Raw genomic sequence first — 21069 nt, 5'->3', positions numbered from 1 at the left:
TTCTCCATTTACGAATAGTTTGCAAAGTAAAAATATTAAAACTGGACTAGTCCTTGTATTTTAGAAAGAATAACTAGAAAGATTCCAGTTATTCAGATGTTAAATTGTACAAGACTGACATTTTATTTTGCTATAAAAGATTATGACTTTAGTGGTTTTAAAATATAAAATTTCAATTTATCAATGAAGTAATGCTGCAAACTCCATGTTGTTTAGATTGTTAATCAGTTGCTTCACTGTGAGCAATGAGCCTCAGATTTCTTTGTTAGGAGAGATTGTCGTTATAAAATTTGGTCACTTCATGGAGAGATAATTTCTTAAGTTATTATTCAAGCCCCCAAGAATTTTTCTAAGGTGACACTTATTACTTTTTTTTTTTTAAAGAGGAAAGGGAAGCTCTAATGACCTTAATTAGGTTGGAATTAGTAACCATTACTGAAGGCTTATACTTACACCAAACTCGGTCCCTCCATTCCTGTGTGACCATTTTTATTATTTCTAGTAACAATACTCCTTGTACCCCTGTGACCGTGAAGAACTTATATTTTTTTGAGTTATACACTATTGTCGATCACTACATACTCGTTAACATATAAGGCTGTATATCTGTATATGTATGGATGTATTGAATATCATAAAAATCTTCTTTCGTATTAACAGCAAAAACAAAAACGGGGCTCAGATAGTGCAAAAATAAGAGAGATGCTGTGCTGAAATCCTGAAATCATAATAGATTCACAGTACAGAAAGTGAGACTAAGCTTGAAGAGTTAATCTTTCTCCACTCTTTTGTTTTTATTTTATGTAAGCACTGTGGCATGCTTTAAGAATTCCTCTTGTAATCAACATCTGTAGTGTTTTCAAAGAAGAAACACTAGAAAATGTAAATTTCTTTTTTCAGAGATACTGGTCTTACTCAGGAGATACATTTATTAGCATTAGTATTATTTAAGTAAAAACAGACCTTTTGAAGTTTTGTTATTGGCACCTTTTTTGAAGCATGTTCCCAGTAAGGACCTTCCTGGTAATGATGACATGCATTTGGTTTATCTGGCTCTGTGTATTAGGAAATTAACTTCCACAGAGTGTGTGTGTAATACAACGACTATAGTCTGACCTGTTGGCACTGGAAAATACATTGTTGGCTTAATATTAGTCAGGCTAGTAGGAGATTCCTGGATTTACTTCAAATAAAACTTAAGTTTTTGTCTTAAACAGCCAGATACTTGGAAAGTCCTTCCTTTTTTTTAGGAATAGCCAAAAAATGTTGGCAATTAATAGTGCTTTACAACAGTTGTTTATTTCTTAGTATAACAGGCACCTTTAAGCCAAAGGAAGTGTGAAGTGACTATTATCATTAAGATAGTGAAGGCCAAAAATCACTTATTCTCGTAATGTAGTTTAAGCTCGACTAAAAACTGGAACTTTTTTCTGGCATGAATGTCCAATTTATAGACCTTTAGTCACTTTCTAAATAATAACTTTGGATTGTTGCCTATCTCACTCCTAAGACAGGAACTTCAACCCTTTTTATCTCTGGGAAATTGCAAGCATAAATATAGAGATATGAATGGGTTATATGCACGTTAATGTGGCTTTTGGCCTTGTTTATCAATTCAATTAGTTTTTTTTTTGGACGTCCTATTATTATGTTGTTAGAAAAAAAAAGGAAGTAAGACACTGATTTAAAGAAGTAGCATTTTGGAGGGTGGTTACTTAATAGTTTTCAGGTAGAATACTATCTAACAGTTTGTACATAAATATATAATTAGGGGAGAGGTAGGTGGCACAGTGTTTCGAGCAGCAGGCCTGGAATCAGGAAGACTTGGGTTCAAATGTAGCCTCAGAAACTTAGTAGCAGTGTGATGCTGGGCAAGTCACTTAACCCTGTTTGCCTTAGTTTCCTCATCTGTAAAATAAGCTGAAAAAGGAAATGGCAAACCACTCCATTATGTTTGCCAAGAGAACCCCAAATGGGATTACAAAGAGGTGGACAGGACTCAAACAGCTGAACAACATCAACAAAGATATACAAACACACTACAAAGGTAAAATGTACAAGGACATACATATGTATGTATAGTTTCCTCATGTATGAAATGGGGATAATAATAGCACCTATCTCCCAGGGTTGTTCTGAGGATCAAATGAGATAATAATTGTGAAGCACTTAGCACAGTGCCTGGCACCTTGTGAGGGCTACCACTAATTATCATCATTATTATTATTATTTCACTTAAATGCTATACTTTCTCATCTATTTCTCGACAGCCACATAGTTATGTACAAAGCTAAAAAAACATGCCTCTTGCATATCTCTTATGTACTAATATTTGGTTTTTGTGATAAGAATGAATTATTTTTACTTTAATCATTTTATTTTGGGCAAAACTAATTTTTATTATAAGATTAAATTTACTGCTGAAACAAGCTAACAAAATAATAACTCTTAAACTTGGAAGAATTTGTTAAACCATGTCACAACTTAAGTAAAGTATATTCTTAAGTCGGTGTGAATACAGCAAATGCTTGTGATTTTATTTCGTGATGTGGGTATTCCCTAAACTGAGATGGATTATGCCATGTCTAAATCTTAGATTAAGAGTTACTTGAGGTTCACAGAGGCTTACTGACTTGCTGATGGTTAGTTAAGTGTCAGAAGTGGAACTTGAATCCAGGCATTCGGTACAGGAAGACCAAGGCATCATATGCCATTTTGTTTTAGCCTCAGAATTTTTCCTGTCATACTACATTGTAACATTCAAATGACTAATAATATCTTATCTATAAAGTTGTTTCTTCATGTAGTATGGCTGATTGTTGCTTGTTAATTTATCTAATTTTCTCTTTCCAGTGTTTTGACATCTTGTGAAACCATTCTGAAAGGCATTCATTACTTTCATCATCTACTTACTGAATGTTCACAGTGTCCATAATGTAGCAAGAAGTCATGTATATGTTTAAAATGTGTTAAATAGAAATGACAGTAAACTTATGTTCAAATGCTGGCAGTGGGAATGGGGAAAAAAAGGAAAACTGAGAAACATTTTGAAGAAACAAAGGAAGGTACAGAAATATGATAGTTCTTTTTGAGGAGGCAAAGAACTGGAAACTAAGGAGGTATCCATCAGTTGGGGAGCAGCTGAATTATGATGTATGAGTGCAATGGGACACTATTGTGTTGTGACACATGAGACAGTTTGGAAAAATCTAGGAAGATTTTATCATCTATATCTAACGTTGCCAAGTCCTGTCTTTTCTTTCTTTTTAAATTTTACTTTACTGTTGAAATGAACAAGCCACCATTTTCTCTCCTTCCCTTTGAAGAAAAACCATATGAAGTGATGCAGAGTGAAGCGATCATAACTAGGAGAATGATTTATACAATAACAACAACATTGTAAAGATGACTTTGCAAGACTGGAATGCTCTGATCACCGCAATGCCCGACATCATTCCAGGAGACTGATCATGATGATGATGACAGTGATAACACAGACTCCCTTTTTCCCCTGACAGAAATGACAGACTTAAGATGCAGAATGAGATATAGCTAGGTCCTGATTAGTATAAATAATGAATTCATTAAAGTGGTTGCATGTATGTAGAGTTATAAAATATAGCAAAACATAATTATTGGTTCCAGCCCAATGGAAATATGCAGTGTGAATTTGAATAATGCCACTATGTAAGGGGTTTCCTTATTTCCACTAATCAAGACCTAGCTGTATAATGACCTGTGTGGGAATTTGCTTTGCTTGACAGTTCATATTTTTATTATAAGGATTGTTGGGGGGTTTTTTTTGTCTTTTTTTTTTCTTCAGTGGGAGGGAGAGAAAATGGCTTGTTAATTGAAAAAGTAAAATTAAAAAACAACAGAAAGTAAGAAAAGACAGGACTTGGAGACATTGAATAGAGTTGATAAAGGGAATGAAAAGGCTGTTTAGCCTTTAAAAATGGAATAATCATGAATACTACTTATGTGTGATAATTGTTTACTGACTCCAGAAGTACAGTAAATGATAAAGTCCATGATAGCAGAGATCTTGTCTTCTTGTTTTGTAACCTTCACAGCTCCTAATGTGCTAATGAACACACAGCAACCCTTAACAGATGTTTGAATTAACCTTTCCTTTCTTGGACTTCAGCACTTTCCATCTTATGTACTTACTATGTTATTTGTATTGTAGCAGATTGTTAGGTATTTCTCTCTTAATGGAATGTAAGCTCCTTGAGGGCAGGGGATATAGTTTCATTTTTAGATCTACTTAAATGTTGTTCACACAGAAGATGCTTAATAAACGTCTCCTGAATTCACCCATTTATATTCATATATACATCCGTATAGTCAGTCACATATGTTAAAATATGCAAGCACATGTGATAAGAAATGTGTCTACTTGCACTGACCCGTTTGTTGTGTGTGCATAATATCTCTTCCTAGAATGTTGTTCCTCTGCTTATGCAGATCTTAGTCATCCTCCAGGGTGCAATTCAGGTTGTGCCTCTGCAGACAGGTCTTTGCTAACTGCAGTCCACAAGAAGAGACTAGACCATACTGTTTACTTGTTTTCTGGTGGTTTCATGAAAATTACATTTATCTCTCCAGGTAGATTGTTTTAAGTCCCTGAAAGACAAGACTGTGTGGTTTACTTTTCCTTTAAAAAATTCTCTTTCCTCCTTTCCCCTAACTCAGTGTTAGGCACATAATAGGAACACGACTGACACTCACTTCAGTGTTTAGAAGTACGTCACCGTGTGGTGGAGTGATAGGGAGCTGGCCTTTGAGTCTAGTATACCTCTGTTTAAGTCCCACCTTTGTCCTTACTAGCTGTGTAATTCTGGGCACGTCACTAATCTCTCAGTGCTTTAGGCAAGTCTTGAAGATTATAAATTGCAGAGAATATGCTGACCTGCATTAATAGAGGGAGTTTCCTTTTCCAGGATTTCCACATACAAATGAAATCACCATTCTGGTCTTTAACCCTATGTGTCAAACACAGTGCTGGATGCTGGGAAGATAAAGCACTCATATTCTAATTGTTTTGTGCATACTAGTTTTGTCTTTCTAGGTAGATTATAAATTCCCTGAAAGCTAACACTCTTCCTTTTATTCCTTAAAAAAATCTACCACCATCACTATCCCCATCCTTCATAGTATTAGGTATGTGATAATTTTGCCATGATTCTCATTCATTTCCAATTCAGCTCAGTCAGCCTTTTTAAAGATCCCATTATATGTCCTGCAGTCTGGACAGAGAGCTGGCCTTGGAGCTAGGAAGACTTTGGTTCAGGTCCTACTTCTGAAACCTGGGGCCAGTCGCTTAAGGTGGTACCTGGGACCATGTTCTGAGACCCTAAGGAGCCAGTGTGTATTCACTAAGTTTCCTTATCTGGGATTTTCCTTATCTGGGAGTTTCCCCTGTTGATGACATGAGAGGTTCAGTCCCTGGCCTTATGTGCTGGGCCCTGGGCTGCATTCAGGGTAGATAAAGACCCAAAATGAAGCAGTTTCTGCCTCAAGGAGCTTACATTCTACTGGGGAAAACATGTGCCTAGAGAAGTCTATGCAAAATCTATACCAAGTAAACCCAGAGTAATTGGGAGGGACAGGAAACAGGGCCTGGCATAGGACTTGGCTTTTTTCTGAGCCTTGAAGGAGGTTGTATGAGGGGGAATAATGTGAAATCAATATGGAGAGGTAATTTGGAATCATTGTAAAGGGTTTTAAATGCCAAATAGACATGCAGAGTTTAGAAAACTATACTTCGAAGACCTGTGTTCAAATCCTGCCTCAGATTCTTTAGCTATGTGAACCTGGACAATTCGCTTAGCTTCTCTGTGCCTTGTTGACTATGCCTCAGTGGCCTTATCTGTAAAATGAGGATTACAATAGCACCTACTTCACGGGATTGTTGTGAGGATCAAATGAGATATATGTAAATCACTTTGTAAATGTTAAAGGCTTCTATGAATGCTAACTAGTAGTTATTAAGCAATAGAAAGTCTTAGAATCACTTTTAACAGAAAGATGATGTGCAGAGAAGGGGATGAATGTGAGGAAAATTGGGGATTGTGGTTTTTGTTGAGTGATTTGGAAACTATCATCTTGATATCCTCCAAGGATTACTTCTCTTTGCATTGTAATTTTAAGAAAAGTAATTGATTTCCTGGAAGTGCAGCCTCAGGATTTTGACATATCCCTGAGAGCTATTGAAATGGTATAGTGCTAAATAGAAAGGGAAAAATTAATGTGAACTTACTATCACTTTAGCTTCTTTAGGCTTAGCCTCATTAGTGCTGTGAATGTTTCTGCTTCAGAGACATTACTCAAAGGTAGAAATTTTTATTTGCTTTTTAGTTTTTTAAACCTGTCCTCGTAGTTTGTAGAATGATAGTGCCTCAGAGTTGGAAGAGATCTCAGAGGTCATTGAGTCTAACAGTATCTCTAACAAACAGTCATCCAGCTTCCTTTTGAACTCTTCTAGAGATGGGGAACTTGTCACCTTATGAGGTGGCTCTTTTTACTTTTGAACAGTTCTAATTGTAAGGAAGTAATTCTTCACGTAGAACCAAAATCTTTTTCTCTGAAACTTTGACCTGTTGTTCTTTATTCTGACTCTTGTGCCAACCAAGTCTAATACTTCTTCTGTATGATGGCCCATTATATTTTTTGATGACAGCTATCCTATCCTCCTCCCTAAGTCATCTCTTGTACAGGTTAAAGATCTCCAGTTCCTTGAACCATTCCTCATATAGCGTAGTTTCTCATTCCTTTGCCATCCTAAATTGTCTTCCTTTGGACATGTTCCAGTTTGTTGTTGTCCTTTCTAAAATGTTATACTGAGTAGGATTCTCCATATATGTCTAACCAGGACAATATAATGGGACTTTGTGGACCTTGTGCTTCTTTCTGTTAATCATGACCACCATCATCATAGCAATTGTTTATATAGTGGTGGGTTTTTTGTATATATTAGCTTAATATTACAGCTCGAAATTGCATAAGCTGTTTTGACTGTCTTCTTACACTATTGGGTTCTATTGGACATGTTTTTTTAAATTTTAACACCTGTGAAATGTCATAATTAAAAGATGAGTTAACACTGTGCTGTCTTCTAGTTTCTATATACACTATGACATTTTTTTTAAGCCCAGGTAAGGTCTTTAGAATGAAGTGGCCTATCCTCCTTAGTGTAAATATTGCCAACGAGGGCCATTTTTATCCTTTTTCTTCCCCATTCCAAAACATTTTCCTTTAATACAGATCTTCCCTTCCATGCTTTGAGTCAGAACTCTATGTGGAACTTTTCTGTATGGTAGAAAACTCTGTAATCTTATCTCATTAACACTTTCCCCCTTCTCCTTTGTGATAGCTCCTTAAATTGTTAGGACAAATACATTATTTTCATAAGTCTACATCATTCTGTGTCTCCAAAAACTTTTTCTTCATGGGCATAGTGTTGTCCACCTCTACTTCCTTTAAGTTCAGATTCTGCCTTTCGCTTATTATTTGTGTGGCTTTGGACCATACTTAAATCTCTTTGTGCCTCACTTTCCTCATCTGCAAACTGAGAGGGTTGGACTATATGACCTTAAGGTCCTTTATAGCTTGAATTCTGTAAGCCTATGGTCCCTCTCCACCTCTAAATCATCCCAGATAAGCTTTAACACATCCAGAAATTTGCAAGGCTGCTATGGAATGAATGAACATGGTTAGCAAATATTGAATTAATAAAAATCAGTAGGATATATTTTATTCCATATAACCACATAACCAAATATTTCTTTTTAAGAATGTCAGTTAATTGAGCTTTAATAAGACAATGGGTGTGAGAATGTAGGTTTCTCAAGGTCAAGGGACTATTTCATTTTTGTATTTGTAGTCCCTGCTGACTAATGCTGTGCCTAGAATAATAATTGGGGCTTAATAAATACACTTAATCAGGTGTTTATTTATTGATGGAGGCAGATGAAGAACTGCACATATTTGTAAAAGAAAACTTCTGGTTATCTTCAGAAATGAATGAAAAATTCTCATGATGAATGAGAGCTCTTTTTTGTATCCTATGTGGCATAGAGATTTGACCAATATGAGTTCACCATTCATATTTTCATACTTCCTTTTTTCTTTTTAATTAAATTTTTTTGTTCTGATTTTAGCAAACATGAATATTTTTATATGCAAATAACAGAAAAAGAGGATTGCTTAGAAAACAGTGAATCTCTATTTTTGTATAGCTTTTTAAAAAGTATACATTTAATTTGACACTCCAGTACTTTGCTTATTCATGTCCCCTTCTGCACACCTGCTCTCTTTTTAAAAATGTTTTATTAACATTTTTTCCTTCTTTTTTTTGACACTACTGTCATTATCCCTTTATCTCCTATTCTCCCTCATAATTCTGTTCCCTCCCAAAAAATGCAAGTTCTTTCTTTTAACAAATATGTATAGTTGAGGAAAATAGATTCACGTATTGGCCATGTCTAAAAGCGTGTATGTCATTCTATACCTCTAGCCCACCACCTCTCTGTGGAGATGTGTTGGTCTTATGGAGTTGTTATTGTTTATTGTATTGGTCAGAGTTCTTAAGTCTTTCAAAGTTGTTTTTATTTATAGTATTGTAGTGATTGTATAAATCCTTGCCTTGATTCTTCCCAGTTCACTTTTCGTCAGTTTCATACCAGTCTTCTCAGAATTTGCTATTTTGTTATTTATTACCTGCCACTGAGTCTTTTCTTTTTTTCTTTTTCTTTTTTTTTAGGGGGGGTAGGAGGGGGTAGGGAAGAACTCAGTGGTCTCTGTCTCATCCAGGATGGGAGTACAATGGCTGTTCATGGGCCAATCTCAGTACTAATTAATATGGAAGTTTTAACCTGCTGCATTTTTTTTTGTGACCTAGGCCAGTTCTCCCCTCCTTAAGTAGCCTGGTGGCCCTCCACTCCCAAGTGCTCACCATATTGATGTTGGACTTAATGTAGTCACCCAGTCAACTGTAGCCCTATAGCAGCTCAGAACTCCTGAACTCTTAGAGCCTCTTCAACAGCAGAGAACACAGGCACACACCACTATTCCGGACACTCCTTATCCTTTTGTCAAGTCAGCCTCTTTCGGCCTTAGTTTCCCCATTTCTACAAGGAGAGGCATTCACTGAACATTTATGAAGTGCCTACTATGTGTAGTTCATTATGCCAGGTGAATAGAGGAGGTATATAGTTTACATATGACATAAGCCTTGCCCCTGTAGAGCTTATGGCCTATTATTGGAACAAGATACAAACAGAAATAACTATAATATGTAATATTACATGATCAGTGCGTTAGAGAGTTACAGAGGAAGTATTTTGGTGAGGGCTAAAGAGGAAAGGAAAGATCTATATCCAGGAAGACTTTCTGGAAGGGGCAAAATAATTTGGGTGGTGAGCTGTAATCAGAGGTCATCTGAGGTTCCTTCTACTTCTGCTGGGTGAAATATTCTCCTTCTACCTTGGACTAAAGTCCAGGTGAGCACTGACTCCTTAACTGGTAATTCCCTCTAGTTGACAAAGAAGCTGTGGCGGTTATAATGGAGTTTTTTTTTTAAAGGTCAAAGTAAATTCTATCGATGTCTATTATTGCTACAGTGGAGATGTTATATGCCAAATCACCTTTCACTAACCAGTGATACATTTTATTACTTATTAATAAGAAATGATGAATCTTGGAAAGAAAACATGACAGATTTAGGAATTTCATAGACAGCATTTTCAATGTGTTATTTGATGTAAAGATTTGATTGCTAGGGTACTTAGTGACAAACTCAATTAAGAGAAGACAGTGAAATATTACTTGTCATTCTTAGCATTTTGGACGTTCTTTAAGACATAATCCATTTTAAGATGATTCAGAAATGGGAGCCACGTAGTCTTCAGTTTTGGACCAGTAAGCTAATTATCCTCTTCTCAATCTCCTCCACAAAGAAATCCGTCATTTCTTCACTAATGATAATGTATAGGTTTCATCATTACTGCTACAGTATTGCTAACAGCCAAGTTGTATCCACTATCTTGGTTTTGGTTTTCTTAACAAAATATTTTTCTGCTCAGTGAACCTTGATTATTATGACTATAAACTTTTTTTATTTAATTAATAAGCCAAATACTGTGCCTGGGAACACACAACTTTTCATAAATTTGTAAAATGAAAGCTCTCAGAATAAGTAATGTTGAGACTATTGAAAAATTGAGTGTAGTTTGCCTTTACTTTTCTCTAATTATAACCCAAATTAGGCCTTTGTTGACCAAGGAAAAAAACGACAGTATACAAAATTTAGACTTTTTTTGGAGATCTTGGAAAGACAATGGGAATTTTGACTAAAAGCTCCATGCTTAGGGGAAGTTAGGAGGCGCAGTGGATAGAGCACTGGCCCTGGAGTCAGGTGGACCTGAGTTCAAATTTAGCCTCAGACACATAACACTACTAGCTGTGTGACTCTGGGCAAGTCACTTAACCCCAATTGCCTCACCAAAATAAGCAAACAAACAAAAGTAAATACATAAAAACTATGCTTAGTCTGTTCTTGGTCAAAAACACATGAAATATGTGTGTGGATATGTAAATGTATAATTGTAAGGAACATATGTGTAGTGTCCAGAGAGGCATTTTGGAAGTATTGTTAGATTCTTTATAAGTATCATAAGATATTATGCAAATTAAATTGCTCCATTAAATAATAACCCCAAAGTGTATTTAGAAATAGAAAAGTTTTGACATCAAGTTCATTTGCATAGTTTTTCAGATTGCCTTTATTTTCTTTGTCTTTACAGTTTGACTATTTGCTCTTTGACTTCCCCTTTCAATTATCCTCCTGTCATCTGTGTTCTTAAAATACTGAGATTACCTTGAGTTTATGGTTATTTCTGGATTTACAGGAATGAAAAGGTGAAGCTATATTACTATTCGTGGGTCCATAGTGGTAGCAGCTAGGAAACGGGGATCAACTTGGGGGAAAACTGAAGTGTGTTTGCAGGTCTGGAGGAGCTAGGGCAACAGCGTTTACAGTTGAGCTTATCTGATTTTCCTGTGAGCCACCAGAAAAATCTTAAAGGTTCTGACTGATGGGTCTAGGGTGGCTTCCAAATGCCTTGCAGAAGCCAGATGTCTCTTAGCCCACGATCTGGATCCATTATGACTAGAGGAAACCTTTGAACCACTTTTATTATGTTGAGATAGGTGCTACTGAGTCTAGCATTATAGAATGTTATGACAAAGACATTATGAATCTTAGATAGATATAGATTGCATGTAAAAGAGCCAAGAGGAGCAGCTGGTATCCAAATATTGCTGTTGTGTGATGAATATACTATTAAATGCTTTCTTTGTCTTAGATTTCCTGGTTACTCTTGGACCCTCTATGACCACAAGATTAGTCAGCTGATTCCCATATTCATACCTTTTGATGTTCCATTCCTTCTGTGCCAGATGCCTGCTCACTTCTCTGCCAGTTCCTCTCCTTTACCTTCTTCAAACCCAGGTCAAGTCTCACTTTCAGGAGCATTTCAAAACTGTATTCCACTTGATTATTCTTTTTGTTGAATCACTGTAGTATTGGTGTATTGTAGAATTATTTTACACTTAATGATACTTCCCTAAAGATAATGTTTCCATTTGTTTCTCACATGTTTTCTGTCTCCCCAACTACAAGCTTCTATTACATAATTTCTTTGAAAGTTGGTAACTTTCTTGTATTCGGTGAGATAGCATGGTATAATGAAAACAGTCCTGAATTAGGAGTTAAAAAAGCTTAGTTTTTTAAGAGCACGTAGGGGACACCATAGAGGGTGTGCAATTAGGAAGAACTGAATTCAAATCCAGCCTCAGACATTTACTAGCTATGTGACCCTGGGCAAATCACTTCACCTCTGTTTGCTTCAGTTTCCTCAGCTGTAAAATGGGGATAAGATAGCACCTACCTCCTCAGGTTGTTGTGAGAATCCAATTTGTAGAGTGCTTTGCAAACCTCAGAGCACCATAGTTTTAGGTTTTGTCCCCACATCTTACTAGATGCGTCACCTCAAACAGTGACTTAAATTCTTTGTGCTTCGTTTTTCTTTTTCTGTGAAATGGAGTGAAGACTTGCACTGCCCACCTCAAGGGGTTATTTGAAGAAAGTGTCTAGAACTTTATTGTTTGGTCTCCTATAGCATTAGTATAATACATAGTAAACTTTTTTTTAAATATGCAGTGTCTCCTAGTATATAGTCTAGAACAGTCAAACCAGTTTTCATTGCCTGTGTTCTGATCTTAGCCTATCTGAGACCAGCCCCCTAGTTATTTAAATTTGGTATTGGAACAAAATAAGATTCGTTCAGTAGTCAACAAAAAGAAATTTCCTTAGCCATAAGTAAATGACAGAAGGCTGTTCAATAAGTGCAGGCATCTTGGACCACTTGAGTTGATTCAGCTGAGTAAAGTTGCCCAAGTTGTGCATCGTCATATGCCAGCTAAGCAAGATCAGAGAAAGTTCCTCTGGAGCTCCTCCTGCGAGTTTTGTACTCAGGCAGCCAAGAGGTGATGTCAGAATCCTGGGCCTCTAGTCCTTTAAGCCAACAAAGTCTTGATGCCTCTCATGGAAAAAACTAGCCTAATTTATGATGGGGCAGGGATTAGTTTATTTGCTCCTACCATCTCCTGTATTAAATAATGTGGAATGTGTGGATAATGTACTTTCTGTGGAAACATCTTAAACTCAGTGTGTCCAAAACAGAACTTATTTTTCTCCTCAAAATTTTCCTCCCCATCCAGAATTCCCAATTTTTGTCAAAGGTACCTCAAACTTCTACATCAGCCCTCTTGCTCTCTTCCCCTCTGGTCATCCAAGAGAGAATATTGGCAGAGTGGATAGACTACTGAACTTGCAGGCCAGGAATTCTGACTCTAAATCCTACTTCTGATGCTTACAAGCAACTCAACCTCTCTAAGCCTTAATTTTCACACTTTTAAAGGAGAGATATACCTGAAGTAGCAGTTCTTTATAGAGCTCTTGTAGCATCTCAAGTGAGATACTCATGGCACTGGGCTTTAGCACACTTTAAAGTCATAGCTCTCCTACCTTTTGTAGCTAATCTCCTTGAGAAGACCTCCATTCGCTTTCCTCTCACTTTCTTCTTAAGTCTCTGCAGTCTGGCTTCCAACCTCATCATTCAACCAAAACTTCTTTGCTGGATCTTCAACCAGGTCGTACATCCAAATTTTGGGTGTCCCACAGGGCCATGTCCTGGTCCTTTTCTACTTCTATACTATTTCTGTTGGTGATCCTGTCCTTGGCTTGCATGGATTTAATTATCTTTATGGCTGATGAATTCCCAAATCTACATATCCAGCCATAACCTCTCTGCTGACCTCCAGTCTCACCTCTCCAACTGTGTATTTGACATCTCGAATTGGATGTCCCTTATACCACTTAAATTCAACATGTCCAAAACTGAACTCATCTTTTTCTCTAAATCCTCCCCACTTCCAAACTTGCCACTACTGTCAGTGATACATCATCCCAGTCATCCAGACTTTTAACCCAGGTGCCATCCTGGACTCTTCACTCTCTTACTCCTCATATCCAATCTGTTGCCAAGGCCTGTCAATTTTATCTTTGTAACTTCTCTTACACGTGCCTCCTTCTCCCCTTTGATATTGTTACCACCCTGGTGCAGGCCTCTCATGACTTAACACCTCTACTATTGCAGTAACCTGCTGGTGGGTCTGCATGCCACAAGTCTGCCCACTGCAGTTTATGAGCTGCCAAATTGATCTTCCTAAAGGACTGGCCTGGCCATGTCACCCTCAGTAAACTCTGGTGGCTTCATATCACCTCCTAGATCAAATAGAAAATCCTCTGTTTGACATTCAAAGTTCTTTTATAACCTGACCTTCATCCCACCCCGCACCCCTCATCTTTCCAGTCTTCTTACACTTTGCACTGCCCTAAGTTCTCCCCAATTCACTGACATTGGCCTCCTTGTTGTTTCTCAAACAAGATACTCTGTCTCCCAGCTCTAGGCATTTTCACTGGCTGATCCCCATGTATAGAATGCTCTCCCTCTGCCTTTTAGTTTCATGTGCTAGCTAAAATCCCACCTTATACAAAAAGCCTTTTCCAGTGTCTCTTTTTCTAGTGCTTCCCTCTGTTGATTATTTCCTATTTATCCTGTTTGTATATAGTTATTTTCATGTTATCTCCCGTATTAGATTGTAAGCTCCTTGAGAACAAGGAGCTTTCTTTGTATCCTTAGTGCTTAGCACAATGCCTGACATATAGTGGATAGTTACTAGATACTTATTGACTAACTTCTGTGGTGTAAGTAGGGCCTGAAAGGCTTGGCTGATTTCTTGCCTCCACAACCTTGTCTCTTACTTTTTATGATTTTAGATAAATGTTGAAGTTTGAGCCACTAAAGGAAGAATAGCAGAAGATCTAAAGTTAAGCTGAAGAGTTAGTTACAGACATTGATTATTTAAATTCCATTGTGGTGTTCTGGTTTGAATTAGAGCTAATAAATGGTGAGAGTTCTTTCTTTCTGGAGTGAGTCATCAAATTGCCAAGAAATTTCCTCACCCATATTGAAGCTTTTGTGTTTGTAGATCTATTTGGTGCTCCTGAATAGTGAAGATAAACTAGAAAGCTTGTCATACAGCTTTGGACCAACTCTCTTAAGACAAAGGGATTTGTTCCTTTATGATAGTGATAGAACCATCAGTATTAGTGAGGTTAAGAATGACCCAGGTGAAGCAAGGCCAAAACCAGTTACTGCTAATTATCTTGAAGACCTACATTAGGTAGGTGGAAGAATTGCCCAACTTTCAAGCATGTTACTGGTGTGTAATCTTTTTGGTACTACACTATGTTTTGAGGGTTTGTTTCTTATGTTACTTGGACATTTTTATATATTATGAATAAAAATTTAGTCATTTATGGGTTTGAATTTTCTATTTTTTGTACTGAGTTGTACTCGACATATACTAAAGTCTTCATAGAAGAGCTCGGATTGAACATGAGAATTTTGTTCTTTCTAATTTAAGCTTATTTGCCTTCAGAAAGGTAATTTTCATAGTAGATTCTTTTGTTTATTGCTTGCCACTTCCTTTTCTCTTTGGTGACACCCTTCCTCTCTCCCCCACCCAGTGTGGCAACAGTATCTTGTGGTAAGCATTACATATTTTTAGATTTTTTTTTCCATGTCTTAAGCTGTTCGGTCTTGTTACAACCTGTCTATATTATTTGTAAAGTTAAGTTTGAGGCAAAACCTGTTCAGCATGAGTTAGTCTAGCTTTTGATTCTAATCACATTAAATATATAATAATGTGTAAATGTTAGCTAATACTAAATATTTTTAATTAATTAATTTATTTTTAGTTTTCAGTAATCACTTCCATAAGTTTTTGGGTTTTAAATTTTCTCCCTTCTCCCTCCCCTCTTCCTCACCAAGACGGCATGCAATCTGATATAGGCTTAACATTATACATTCCTATTAAAACATATTTTCACATTAGTCATGTTGTAAAGAAGAATTAGAACCAATAGGAGGAACCATGAGAAAGAAGAAACAAAACAGAAGAAAAAAAAGAGCAAATAATACTGAATATTTTTGACGACTTGTTCCAGACTGTTATAGAAGAGACCTCTTATCTTGCAGAATTATAAAGTAGAAATTGTATATGATAGTTTAATCAAAATGAAAGGGGTTAGAAATTAGAAATTATATTGCTGATGGTCTAAGATAATTGTTAGATTTTTTCTCTAGAATGTACATTAATTAAATTATATTTTTTCTTTAGAATGCAGATTATTAATCTTTAATGAAGCACATCTGATAAGTCTATCTTCATGAAATATATTATAAACATATAAATTATTAGTCTGCTGATATCCCTAGAATGTAAGACTCGGTTCTTAGATTTGGAGAGAAATTACTTTGAAGGATTTTTAGGTGGGTTAGGTTGCATTTCATTCATTTTAAGTACACAGTTTTAACCTTAATGATCTATCTAAAAATGTAGAGTAATTTCAAACTTTATTCAGCTAGGTTGTTTATCATTAAATATAGCAAAACCTTAGCTTCAGGAAACCTTGCAGAATGAGTGATTCTGGATAGGCTAGTTTTTCAGATGACCAAGGATTTTAAAGCCAAGCTTTTAAATATTTTTGACCCTTTTGAATGGAAATCTTCAAAAATATATTACACAATTTACCTGCTTCTTTCTTAAACAGAGGTTACTGAATGTCATTTAACCTTTTCCTGATTCCCCATGATCAGTTGATGTTCTGTACTATTACAGTAATTCCTTCAGGGCTTTTGAAAGTATGTAATACTGTTCCTATGTTAAACTTTATCAGGCTGATGTGCTTTTTAGTTATGCTTGCTTCTGATAGTTTTCTTATCTTCTTTCCTATCGTCTTATTGGTATGTTTACCTATAGCAGTTCTGCTTTCCTGATTTTGTTCTTTTTAACCTGTTGTGGGCTTGGATATGAGATATTTAAACTCATCTGTGAAATGTGTAAGTAGGACCTGAGAGGGCTCTCTCTCCTTTAGGTTATATTGTACCAAATTTTGATTTTCTTTAGCTTCTATTAATTGGCTCTAGGGAGCTGACCAAGGAATAAATAAGCAATTTTAAACTCTCTTACATGTGAAAATCTTTTAGATGCTTAAAGACAACTATCATACCTACTCCAGCTTCTCCAATTTTTTAACTGCTTCTCCAGTTCTTTCACTGGAGCTTTTATAATATGATTAATAGGTCCTTTGCAGTCTTACTTCTCATCTTCTTGATATCCTCTGTGGTATCCAGAATGGAATATTGAAGATAAAGCCTGACCAAAGTATTATAGCTATCATAGTTCATATTGCATTATAGTTCCAGTTTATAATTGGGACTCTACCTGAGATCTGTCTTTACTTCTTCTCCAGGTATACAACTCTTTTGCTTTCTCTAGGAGTATTTCATCCCCTCTGTTTATATTTAATGTAAAAGTTTTAAGTATCAGTGTGGTAAAACTAGCTAAAGGAATGAAGCTCCTTTAAGGATTTTGATTTCTTTCAATGAGTAAATACTAGATTAAACTATTTAAAATACTATCAAAATTGATGCTATTGAAAAGGAAGTAGGAGATAAGCTTGTTTTCTAGATATGCCAACCATACTTATAGTCTTGTAATATATTTTTAATAATAATATACATGTTTAATACATATAGCTGAGACTTGGCAGAATGATAGTATTCCTTTTTAAGTGACTAGTTATTGTATCACAGACTTGATATGGAAATATATGTGTGTATATTCATTTTTTATACACTTTAAGGAATTGTAATTTCATTGATCTAGATAGTCCCTTTACTAATGCAGATTGCAATCTCTCTTTAATTAGTAACTATCCTTAGAGATTTTGTGTTGGTTAAAAATTTCATCACCCTATTGCCAACCTTATCTTGAATTTCTTTTGAATTGGGATCATAGGCATGTAGTCCATTAGTAGGACCCATGTTTAAAAAGCTGTTCGAACTTTGTAGAATCTGCTTTCCCATCCCCCTCCAATTGAGAATGAAAGGAAATCCAAATCTGTTACAAACATGTGGTGTCGAGATAGATGTCCTCATTGGCCATAGCCAGGTCCAAAAACATAAACGCTTGCATGCATCCATACACTTACACTTGCATGTATATGTAAACATGCATATATTTACATATGTATATCTCATTCTGTACTCTTTCACCTCTTAATTACTCCTCTAGAATCATGGTTGATCATTGTGATGGTCATAGTTACCAAAAGTTGTCTTTTAAATATTGTTGTCATTGTATAAATTGTTCTCCTGGTTCTTCTCGTTTCACTCTGCATTATGAAGTCGTGACTAGCCAAGTAGGAAGAACCAGTGGTCTTGTCATTTGTTCAGGGATAGAAACTGAACACATAGGATTGATAATCTATAAATGCTAAGGTTCATGAATTTGAGCTCAGATAGTACTCAGTAACAGTAGAGCCAGATGAGAATTTTTTTGGGTAAATTTTTAAATTTTAAACTTAAATACAAAATAAGAAAAGAAAAAAGAAACAAACTGAAATAATACAAAATATGAAAGAAAAGCATTGCTATGTGCATAGCAGAACGTGAAAGAGGATTCAAAATATACAGCAATAAATTTACATTTCAAGAAAGCCTATATTATAAATACTATGTGTTGTGTTGAGAGCCATCCATCTTTTCTTTGCTTCCTTTTAAACTTTCTTTTGTTCTCTGCTGTGCACTTTTTACTTTGTTCTTTTCCCCCCTACCCTCCAAAGCTTACACCCCAAGGCTACAATTAAATGTGGATATATTTATATTTTATATATATATATATAGAGAGAGAGAGATACATACACATATACATGTATATACACATATACATACATATATAAGCATATGCACACAAAGATATACATATTCATAAATGTACCTGTACACATATATGCTTACTTACACATACATATACTTATATCTATAATCCTACTCATATAGTAATATACATTCATATGCATCTATATAAGACTGAGAATGAGAATTTTTAAAATCAATGTGCTAAAATCTAAATAGGGGTTCCCAAAGTGGACAATACTGCTCCCTGGGGAGCACTGGACAGATCCAGGGGGCAGTAGTGGCCTCGGGTGCTGTTGGAGGGGTGTTAAATAAAAATAAGAGGGCAGTGGAAGCATAAGGAAAGAAGAGAAAATAAGAACATTTTGAAAACCATTTGGTTATGTGACACAATGCTGCGTCATCAAAATTTCGGTGCAGGAAAAAACCCACAGATATACAATAAATTATTAAATTTAATATGTATCATTTAAAAAATATATTTTATATTGTTTTGAAATGATGCAAATTTAAGAAAAACACTAAAGGGTTAAAGAGTTCCAGGGAGGGGGGCTAAGTAATTTTTTTTAAAGGGGGCAGTAAGTCCAAATAAGTCTGAGAACCTCTGATCTAAAAGAAATGAAGTAGTATCAGGTATGAAGAACTTGAATAAACTTTGGCTTTCCTTACATGTTCAAAAAAGTGTGAATGCAAGCTTTGTAAATGTTATCCAAAAGTGCCTTCATTTGTATCAGTCATCTAGTTGGCTGCTATTTATAGCATGCTTTGCTGGCTTCTTTTTTTTTATTATTTTACATATAGAAAAAATCACCAATTTTCCCTTTTTAGTGTTTGTCTCCCTCATACCATTTAATTCTGACTTGGAACACGGTGGACTCTAGCTATTTGCACGACTGACAAAATGAAGGGGAAAGAGCAGGGTGGGGTTAGATTGGTGCTGCAGCTGCAGGAGCCAGGAAAATAGTAAAAGTTCTATAAAAGAGACCTAGTGTAACATGTGTTGAATTAATTCTTCAATTTACAAGTTGTAGTAATACAAAAAGTCTTTATACGGATAATTCTATAATATTATATCTAGATTACTTTACTATATGTCATGTAAAATCTTAGATCTAAAGTTATGTTGCAGTATAGAGAATTTTATAATTGGTTAAAAGTTATCTCTTTTTTATATGTTGAAAATCATGGATAAGTAAGTGTCTATTTATTTTCCTTATTTGCCCTTAGAAACAGTGTGCAAGTTCTGGCAGGTTCTACTCTGCTGCAAAGGTTTCCTATTGGAAGACTTTTCTTCAAGAAAAACATCCCAGCTCCTTCTACCAATCCTCATATGGCAAGAACGCAAGATTCTTCATTATTCTGGTTGCCTTCTTTTGGAGGCTTCCTTGCTTATTACTGTCCTTACTAAAATGTGAATATGAAATAAGGGGTCCTAATCAAGAGCCAGAGAGTTTTATTAAATTTGTTCTGTTTGACTCCAGGAGCAATGGGTAGAAATTACAAAGGATGTCAGGAAAACTTGCAAACATTTAGAGTTATTCAGACATGTACTGGGCTGCCTTCAGAGGCTCCCAGAGTGTTCCTTCTTATTGGAGGTTTTCAAGCAGTGTCTGGATGACCATTTATTTGGGTTTGTTAATAATGGGAATTTCTATTTTTTTTAATGTGGGTTAGCCTATATGACCACTGAAGTACTTCCAGTTTTAAAATTCTGTGATTCTTTGATTCTGTTTAGCCTCCATTACCACACATGTAATAGCCACATATGTGAAGGCTAGGATTGTTAGAAATAATTTTTCTTGTTGTTGAAGATACATGCCACTGAAGTCATATTGGACATTTGTAGGCCTTTGTATTCTCATTTATCATCTTTTTTTTGTTTCCCTTAGGAGGAGGTGGTAAACGACATGGTCGAAGTAAGAAATGGAAGGAGATGTTAAAGTTACCCCACATCAGCCATTGTAATGAACTCAGATATACCATTGGTGAGCTAATAATGCATTTTGTGTGTTTAAAGCTTAATATGTTGCCAATTGTTTAAATAGACCTTGTTAGATGTTACTGTGTAAGGTTTTCAATGCATTTTTTTTCCTTGGGTATCAAATTCACATTTGTAAGACAAATTCTCCTTTTCTTCTCATATCTCTTTTCAGTGAGAAATACTGTAGGTTTCTTAACCTGTAGTTAGAAAGTGTATGCTAGTTGACTTAAAAAAAGAAACTCCAAAAATATTTTCAGTATTTTCACATTTTTATCTCTTAATGAATTAGTCCGCAATGTTCTACAGTGCTTGAGTTCCACTTTGCTTGAAGAGCATAAATGCTTTTTGAATCAACAATTTAGGATTATTTTATAAGGATGACTTCATAAAATTGATTACATTTCTCGTTTACAGATTTAAAGCCTTTTTAAAATTAAGTAATGAATGCTTGCTGAATAAATGGAGTATGAAAGCAAAATGTAAATGTCTGCACTAAAAAACTGCTTAACCTGAAAAAAATTATTAGTGTTATAGCATGTTATTACCAACTTTGAATGGCAATATTAAGAATATAATCACCCAAATAAACTTTTTTTAAAAATTGGCAGCCATAAGCCAAACAGGAATCATTCCTGTTACCCTGTCCCTTAACTTTCTGTTTCAGTAATAACTAAATGTGAGCTCTAAAAATAGTGG

At 35.6% G+C, this 21069-nt stretch overlaps 1 protein-coding gene across 7 annotated transcripts in view; it reads left to right on the top strand.

Annotated features, from left to right (window-relative positions):
* GRK4 (G protein-coupled receptor kinase 4) overlaps positions 1-21069 on the top strand; it is a 132387-nt gene that overhangs the window by 7203 nt on the left and 104115 nt on the right. For 3 of the 7 annotated variants that reach the window (XM_020992169.2, XM_020992167.2, XM_078148771.1), the window contains exon 2: positions 20282-20377. In XM_020992169.2, coding sequence (XP_020847828.1) covers positions 20282-20377 — 96 coding nt within the window. Of the gene's footprint in view, positions 1-15157; positions 15178-19621; positions 19726-20281; positions 20378-21069 lie in introns of those variants that run through there. The other 4 variants (XM_078148773.1, XM_020992168.2, XM_078148772.1 and 1 more) reach the window with 2 other exon arrangements.

Source organism: Phascolarctos cinereus, unplaced genomic scaffold, assembly GCF_003287225.1.
Source record: "Phascolarctos cinereus isolate Bilbo 61053 unplaced genomic scaffold, phaCin_HiC Scaffold_9;HRSCAF=440, whole genome shotgun sequence".
Taxonomy (NCBI): domain Eukaryota; kingdom Metazoa; phylum Chordata; class Mammalia; order Diprotodontia; family Phascolarctidae; genus Phascolarctos; species Phascolarctos cinereus.
The sequence above is the reverse complement of the archived record's forward strand: the minus strand, read 5'-3'. Positions and strand labels throughout refer to the sequence as shown.